The sequence below is a fragment of the Physeter macrocephalus genome, chromosome 8 (assembly GCF_002837175.3).
Source record: "Physeter macrocephalus isolate SW-GA chromosome 8, ASM283717v5, whole genome shotgun sequence".
In the NCBI taxonomy this organism is placed as follows: Eukaryota; Metazoa; Chordata; class Mammalia; order Artiodactyla; family Physeteridae; genus Physeter; species Physeter macrocephalus.
The window spans coordinates 72,412,424-72,421,369 of NC_041221.1; the positions used below are offsets into that span (position 1 = coordinate 72,412,424).

General features: G+C 39.9%; 1 protein-coding gene across 1 annotated transcript in view; it reads left to right on the forward strand.

Moving 5' to 3' along the window:
* The window catches only part of CCNB1 (cyclin B1), an 8,606-nt gene extending 2,081 nt beyond the window's left edge, over nucleotides 1-6,525 (forward strand). Inside the window, exons 4-9 of the mRNA XM_007129930.2 lie at nucleotides 1,931-2,113; nucleotides 3,514-3,672; nucleotides 3,889-4,125; nucleotides 4,400-4,540; nucleotides 5,167-5,277; nucleotides 5,827-6,525. Coding sequence (XP_007129992.1) covers nucleotides 1,931-2,113; nucleotides 3,514-3,672; nucleotides 3,889-4,125; nucleotides 4,400-4,540; nucleotides 5,167-5,277; nucleotides 5,827-5,934 — 939 coding nt within the window. The 3' untranslated portion in view covers nucleotides 5,935-6,525. The remainder of the gene's footprint in view (nucleotides 1-1,930; nucleotides 2,114-3,513; nucleotides 3,673-3,888; nucleotides 4,126-4,399; nucleotides 4,541-5,166; nucleotides 5,278-5,826) is intronic.
* Nucleotides 6,526-8,946: the final 2,421 nt, after the last annotated feature.

The following is an 8,946-nucleotide window of genomic DNA, read 5'->3' on the forward strand; positions in this document are numbered from 1 at the left end:
CTCCGGACGCGCAGGCTCAGCGGCCATGGCTCACGGGCCCAGCCGCTCCGCGGCATGTGGGATCTTCCCGGACCGGGGCGCGAACCCGGTTCCCCTGCATCGGCAGGCGGACGCGCAACCACTGCGCCACCAGGGAAGCCCCCAAAAAACCAAGAACATTTTATTAATTATCGGGTATGTAAATGTATCTACTCCTGTGAAGAAAAAATACACCATCTAGAAGAGGCTGCTTTCCTGAAACTGCAATGAACTGCATTCTTTTTTTTTCTTCAATATTTATTTATTTGGTTGTGCCAGGTCTTAGTTGTGGCTTGCTGGCTCCTTAGTTGCAGCACTTGGCCTCCTTAGTTGTGGCATGCGAGCTCTTAGTTGCAGCATGTATGTGGGATCTAGTTCCCTGACCAGCAATGAACTGCATTCTTTTTTTTTTTTTTTTTTTTTTTTTCTCTCGGTACGCGGGCCTCTCACTGCTGTGGCCCCTCCCGTTGCGGAGCAGAGGCTCCGGACGCGCAGGCTCAGCGGCCATGGCTCACAGGCCCAGCCGCTCCGCGGCATGTGGGATCTTCCCGGACCGGGGCACAAACCCGTGTCCCCTGCATCGGCAGGCGGACTCTCAACCACTGCGCCACCAGGAAAGCCCAATGAACTGCATTCTTAAGTTCTAATTTTTAAAACTTCATTAAAACTGGTTGGGAAAATGATCGGTTAAAGTCATTCAGCCTAGCTCGCTATACCTAAGGGAAGGGAATGTGAGGCTATGGCTTTAGTATTGTCCTTCTGGACATACCACAGAAACCTGTAGCATGCGCAGTCTTTAACTGGCCATACCAAAAGACCTGAGCTTTCCGTCAAAGTCCCGTACTGATTCTTGCCTTCACTTTCCCACCCTCTTTCTTTTAACTGATAACCTTCTCATCCTTCAAAACAGCTCAATCATCAACACCTAAAGCTTTCCCTAACTTTCCCAACCCTACCCAAACTTCCCGCACCTCTAGGATTTGTTCCTAGAATCAATCTCTTTACTTCATTTACTTATTTCTTCTAAATTCAAAGCCACTTGAGGACACCATAAAGCCAGTGCCTAGCATAGAGCTTGACTTAAGAAAGTGCTCAATAAATGTTTGGACAACCGGGTAACTGGAACTTGAAGAAAATGGTTCATGATAACAAAGTCAGTTAATCCTTAGTAGTTTGGGGGCTTCCCTGGTGGCGCAGTCGTTAAGAATCCGCCTGCCAATGCAGGGGACCCGGGTTCGAGCCCTGGTCCGGGAAGATCCCACAAGCCACAGAGCAACTAGGCCTGTGTGCCACAACTACTGAGCCTGCGCTCTAGAGCCCACGAGCCACAACTATTGAACCTGCATGCCACACTACTGAAGCCCATGTGCCTAGAGCCCATGCTCTGCAACAAGAGAAGCCACCGCAATGAGAAGGCTGTGCAACTCAATGAAGAGGAGACCCCACTGCCGCAACTAGAGAAAGCCCGCATGCAGCAACAAAGACCCAACACAGCCAAAAATAAATAAAATCTTTAGTAGTCGGGACAGGACTTGTGTTCTCCTGTGCAGTGGGAAGCAGGCCATGTTACTAAAGACTAACTTGTCATTCACTTGGATTAACTTTACATGACATTGCTAAGCAAATGCGTTACTTATCAGTTTCCTTCGGAGGAAAGTCTAGATGTGAACTTGCTTCCTGTCTGTTTTACCTGTTAGCATTCTACTGACTCTAAACTGATTCAGTCTAAGTTGGCATTTCATCTTTCATATTATTCACTTCCTGAAGACAAATTGAATAAATTTGAAAAGGTAAATGAATTGTATGTCTATTCAGCAGATAGTCTCTTGAATTGGTACCAATAATCTGACCTTCATTCCCAGATTGTATGCTCCTCTTTGCTATTATTTCAAAAAGTCTATTCTGTTTCAAGGTTGATACTCCCTCTCCAAGCCCCATGGAAACATCTGGCTGTGCCCCTGCAGAAGAGTATCTGTGCCAGGCTTTCTCTGATGTAATTCTTGCAGTGAATGATGTGGATGCAGAAGACGGAGCGGATCCAAACCTTTGTAGTGAATATGTAAAAGATATCTATGCTTATCTGAGACAACTTGAGGTCAGTAATATTAAACCTTTGTTTTTTCTAAACTGCATCTAGCTTTATTAAAGAGATTTTCCATTAACAGTTCACAACAATTTAAGCAAGATATGAGCAGCATTTCTTAACAGGTTCCACTTTGAAATTCTTCGTGGAAAAATAAAAAGGCCCAAAGTAAGCCAATGAAATCTTTTTTTGGGGGGGTGGGGGGGTTGCATTCATAGCTTGTGGGATATTAGTTCCCTGACCAGGGATTGAACCCCGGGCCTGGCAGTGAAAGTCCTAACCACTGGCCCGCCAAGAAATTCCCAATGAAGTCTCTATTTGCCATTTTGAACAGGGAAAATTCAAAGTGAGAGTGGATACTACCTTGGCTTTTCCTAAAGGAAAGTCCGCAGATTGAAAGGTATTTAATACCTATCACAGTTAGGAGTGAGTGAGTCCCAAATTCTGGGTTTAAGGAGTGTAACAGGCAGGAGGTACATGGTAATGGAGAAGATGCTGAAAAACTATAGCCAAAAAAAGGCATTTTGGGTCAGTGTTGCTTATGAGCGTGTGATATCAGGGAAATTGTTCTTTGTGTCCAAGAGGAGTATACTCAAAAACTAAAGGTTTTGGTTTTCTTCCATTTCATCCCATTTCTGAAACTTTCTATTAGTGTCCTTTGCCCTTTTCCCCCCCAAACAAGGAAGCATTCTGTATATTAACAACATAAGCTATAGAGTTACCAAATTTACCCAGTTGCTTGTTTATAATGCGTTGTGTTCTAGTGGCATCATTAACATCTTCAGGCTCTTGCCTGGTTCTTTTGGGCATCTCCATTTTCTACAGGATTGTCCTGTAAGAAGACTTCCTTGCCAGGACCAGCCTTCTGCTGTGTATTTCTTTTCTCCCTTGTCCTTAAAGTTTGTGTTCTAACTTTGGAGGAGTGGGTTTAGCAGATGTGTGTGCTGGATTTTGATGGTTGACTTTTGTTACCTATGGTGTTTTGGGGGTTTAAACCCTGGAGTAGGAGTGGTAGCATATTGGTTCCAGCTGATCTGGGAGCTGCTGCTATTTTTTCTACTTCATAAAGCTCAGGTTGTGGGTTTAGAGTCTTAAGTGAAAAGATCTGAGGTGATAGATAGTATGGTGTCCTTATTTGGGAAGAAGTGGGGAAAGGGTGTGGGCCAGTAGTAGTGATGGTGAATTGGACATAGTAAGATTTGCCAATATGAAAACCTGTCACACTGTCCTGTTTAATGTTTGCTTTCTTTGTTTCTCAGTGATAGAGCTGTTTGCAGTGACCAAATGAATAACTGAGTTAAGAACCGTTAGAGATTCTAAAAGTTCCAGAGCTATTTTGAGGTGACTCTATTTCTGGTCAGAAATGTCATGTGGAGTCTTGCTTCTTAGGATAATCAGCATTTCTTTTTCAGGAAGAGCAAGCAGTCAGACCAAAATACCTACTGGGTCGTGAAGTCACTGGAAACATGAGAGCCATCCTAATTGACTGGCTAGTGCAGGTTCAAATGAAATTCAGGTTACTCCAGGAGACCATGTACATGACTGTTTCCATTATTGATCGGTTCATGCAGGTGAGCATAATTCTCCAATTGAGGGTTCTCCCTTCCAGGGTCCTAGCTGAGTCATAAGAAACAGACTTTTTCAGCTAAAATCTGTCTGGAGGCATGGGGTGTCATTAATTGAGATTCCGTTGTGAGAGTGTGTCTTTCCCACCACTCCTTCATAATTCTGTGCCTCCTTTTTCAAATATGTATTACTTATTGATCCAGTTGAAATTCCCACTGCAGGATAATTGTGTGCCCAAGAAGATGCTGCAGCTGGTTGGTGTCACCGCCATGTTTATTGCAAGCAAATATGAGGAAATGTACCCTCCAGAAATTGGTGACTTTGCCTTTGTGACTGACAACACCTACACTAAGTACCAAATCAGACAGATGGAAATGAAGATTCTAAGAGCTTTAAATTTTAGTCTGGGTCGCCCTCTACCCCTGCATTTCCTTCGGAGAGCATCTAAGATTGGAGAGGTACAGATTTCTTGAAACCTTTGGTATGGTACATTAGGGAATACTGCTGGCCAATGAGATCTAATTCAAGTGCCTTGTATTTATACCTAACTACGTGAGGAAGGGATAAAGATGGTATTTATTTCCAATCAGGCTGTATGTTAATATTATTATTAAAGCCTTTCATGGGCAATTGCATTTGAGAGTTTGTAGGCAAACATCTGTAGTTAGTTATGGGCATACCAGTTACTGCCAATGCAGAATTCTCTGACAGAACCTGTGGGTTTTATTCCAGGTTGATGTTGAGCTACATACTTTGGCCAAATATCTGATGGAACTAACTATGTTGGACTACGATATGGTGCACTTTCCTCCTTCTCAGATTGCAGCGGGAGCTTTTTGCTTAGCACTGAAAATTCTTGATAATGGTGAATGGGTAAGCTCTGTCCCACAAACTGAGGTTACCCTGAGCTTTTAAATTATAATATTTACTGCATACAGAACTGTTGTCATTAAAGGACAGTTCAAATGGTTCTTAAATATGGCATCTACTGAGGGAATGATTTTAAAAAAGATCTTGTTTGTGATATCTCCATAGAGTGCTTCCATTTCATTGCCTAATCTCATCTATCTATACCCCTTTGAGAAAGGCAGAGCAGCTGCTACTCCTTACAGATGGAGAAGCTCAAGCAGGTCAAATGACATACTAGAAGTTCATTCGTATTCATTGATTCAACAAGTATTTCTCCTATATGCTGTGTGATACTCTAGGCCCTAGAAATAGAATTATGAATGAGAAAGTCAGCTCCAAAGAACTTGGAGTCTAGCTTTGGGGTGGGCAAGTCAGCAATTACAAAAGTGTAATTAGGTTGGAGCACAGGATCCTAGAGAAGCCATGAAAGAAGGGTATTTGGAGAAGAAGGGGTCTTAAGCTTGTCTTAAATTTTGATTATAATCAGTCATACAGTATCTACTTCCCTACCCTAGTTTTGGATAACATCTAGAAATTTTATGAAAATCATTGGTGATGAGCATTTTCAACATTAACTTTTGTTGTCTTAGACACCAACTCTACAGCATTACCTGTCATACACTGAAGAATCCCTTCTTCTGGTTATGCAACACCTGTCTAAGAATATAATCATGGTGAATCGTGGGCTTACAAAGCATATGGTGAGTCAATGGTAATGCATGGTGTTGTGAAAAGTGAAAAATCATTAAGATTTTGTGTTTTTTTTTATATATATATATAAACTTATTTATTTTTGGCTGCGTTGGGTCTTCGTTGCTGCGCTCGGGCTTTCTCTTGTTCCGCTGAGCGGGGGCTACTCTTCGTTGTGGTAGGCAGGCTTCTTATTGCGGTGGCTTCTTTCATCACGGAACACAGGCTTTAGGTGCTCGGGCTTCAGTAGTTGTGGCACTCAGGCTCAGTAGTTGTGGCTCTCGGGGTCTAGAGCTCGGGCTCAGTAGTTACGGTGCACAAGCCTAGTTGCTCTGCGGCATGTGGGATCTTCTCGGACCAGGGCTCGAACCCTTGTCCCCTGCATTGGCAGGCAGACTCCTAACCACTGCGCCACCAAGGAAGTCCAATCATTCAGATTTTATGCCTGTAAATTCATAGCTTGCTTTTAAGGAGTTGATTTTTAAGTGTACATGTGTATCGTTGGTTCTTATGATGTTTTCCTCTTTTCCTTCATTAATCACTATGCTTTTCTCTTCCAGACTATAAAGAACAAGTATGCTACATCTAAGCATGCTAAGATCAGCACTCTAGCACAGCTGAATTCTGCACTAGTTCAAGATTTAGCCAAGGCTGTGGCAAAGGTGTAACTTGTGAACTTTGGAATACTATAAAATCTGCAAATAAAATTGGCACCATGTGCCATCTGTACATATTATATGTTACATTTATTTACTTTTAATAAAGTTGTAGTCCTTTTTACTTAAACCTTAACTCATTTGAATGTGGCTACTTCCCACTTGAGGATAAAAGTTGTTTTAAAGGTACAGTGGGGGAATAGTAAAAAAACTTGGGGACCCAATTAATATACACAATTGGTTCTTCTTGGTTCTTGTTTTATGTACCTGGCTTTACTTCAGATAAATTACTAAGCTCTTGAAGGCATTTACAATCCTTACTTACTTTATGTCATACTGTATGTAAGCCCAGTCATCTTAAGAGAATTGGCTGCCTAGTTCTATGTAAGGAAAAGTACCACCTCGTTCCCAGTTCCCCCGATTTCTGTTCCCTCTGGTTGTTGCTGCTCTAATTCTAAGTAATCTACTCGTACCACTTTCTTAAATTATCAACTTAAACTAGTATCAACTTTTTCACTTGGAAAAATAAGAATTTTAATTTATTCAAAACCTAGTTTGCTTTTTCTTTATTGGTTAAGAAAATAAAACAATCCTCAAAACAAATAAGAAAGCATCTAAAAACGTTTATTTACCCACCCCCTCTTACTCTCCTGCGTCTCAATCCCATCCACCTGAAGGATATCAGGAGTTTGGGATGTATCCATTCATGCCTTCTATGAATATAGACCTGCATGTAAATTGTTATGGGGGGGTATTCAAAAAATGAGATTATTCTATATACTTATCAATTCTTTCAACATGGACAAGCCTTACCTGTATTTGGGCATTATAGTCCATAGTATGGATATACTATAATGTAATTAACCATTCCCCTGTTTATGTTCAGATTGCTTTTTGTCTTTGCTCCTACAGACAATGCTGTTTAAATGTCATTATATCCCATGCCTTTCTTTATGTACACTGTGTTCTCCAAAGAGTGTGTTCTAAGTTCTGGCAGGTACAGCCATTGATGTTCTCAATGTCATCAGCAATAAATGTACAAAAGTTCTGGTTTTCTCTGCATCCTTGCCAGAACTGAAGGTAATCATTCTCTTTAATTTCTGTGAGTTTGGCAAAAAATATCCTATTTTGTTTGCTGTTTTAATTTATACTTCTCATGAGTAGTTGAATCAATATTTGTTGTCCGCTTATTTATCAATTTGTAAGGCTTTCCCAGTTTGTCATTTGCCCTAAATCTGTTGATGCTATATCTTTTGCCATGCAGACACTTTAAATTTTTATATTATCAAAACTTTTTTCAGTAGTTGCTTTTGGATTTTTGGTGTTAAGATCAACTCCATCCTCAAACAATTACCATCTCTTAAATTTCTAAATTTTTCCTGTTTAGGTCTACAAGCCCTCAGTAAACCTTTTGTATGTTGTATGAGATAGGATTCTTAACTTCCAGATGGATGCCCATTTGTTCCAGCCAGTATTATATGTTTAAAATCCTTGTACAATTGAAACATCAGTTGTTTCCTGATCTACCTGTTTTTTCCTGTGATTAATATAGTTTTACATTAAGTTTATCTGGTATGATGAGGCTACCACTGTTTCCCAAATATGTGGGGGCAATTTCAAACACATGAACCTTAAAATCATGTCCAGTTACTGAAAAGCTCCTTTGAGATTTTGACTGTATATTATATATGTATATATAGAATGTTATGTACTTGCTCTGGATGGACTGACATTGTCTTCCCATCCGGAAACATTTTTGTCCATCAAAGACTTCTTTCATGCCTTTCGTTGCAGTGTTAGAATTTAATTATGTAATTGGTGTACTTTTCTTTTCAAGGTTTATTGCTGGCTTTATGCTTTTTTTTGGTCACTATTGTGAATAGGCCCCATTTCCCACTTCTATTTTTTATTGCTAGTTGTATTTTTGTTACCCAGTTGACATCGATGTTCTTACTTGATTTTAGTGCTTTTCTAGGCCTTAAATCCCCAAATTTTATTTTTTCAACTATATGATTTTTAAGTTATTGTTTTAGAATCTCTAAAATAACATTGATAATCAGTAGATACCCGTCTTATTCCTGGATTGGACATCACTTCAGTATTTTTACCATCTAATATTTATCTGTTAGTCTTTAAAAAAAAAAACAGAAAAACCCCAATGATATCATAAGCTGAAAGAGTAAATAAAATTCCCCAGCCTTGACTATTAAAAACTCTCAGCAGGAAGAGAAATTTAAAATCTATTCATTTATTGAAAGCTAGCTAAATTAATCTGTAAAGTCACCTGGCCTGTTGCTGCTTATAATGGTAGCTTTCCATGTTTTTTTGGTGTTTTTTAGGAATTCCCCATCACCACCACCTTAGAAAATCATCCATTCTGGATTTTCTAAAATATAGCTGTAGAGGTATATGATATTATTCCATCTCTTTTGTATTACACTTATATCTTCTCATTCCTGATGTTGAATACTTGTGTTTTCTAATCAGGCTTGCCTAGGGGGTCTTTTACTGGTGTTTTGAAACGATACAAAGGTATCATTTCTACTACCTTTATTTGGTAGTTTTAGCTTTTATGTTAATTCTCACCATCTGCTTTTATTTTGGTTATTTTCTAGTTTAGGTTAAATATTTAATATATTTTTAGTAATAAAAGCCTTTGTATATACATCTTCCTCTGTGATAGCTGGTTTCTAATGTCCTCTTTTGTCAATATCTGGTTATTTCTTTTGTGATCCTTTTTGATCTGGAGATTATTTTACTGCTTTTTTTTTTTAATATCTTTATTGGAGTATAATTGCTTTACAGTGGTGTGTTAGTTTCTGCTTTACAACAAAGTGAATCAGTTATACATATACATATGATCCCATGTCTCTTCCCTCTTGCGTCTTCCTCCCTCCCACCCTCCCTCTCCCACCCCTCTAGGTGGTCACAAAGCACCGAGCTGATCTCCCTGTGCTATGCAGCTGCTTCCCACTAGCTATCCACCCTACGTTTGGTAGTGTATATATGTCCATGCCACTCTCT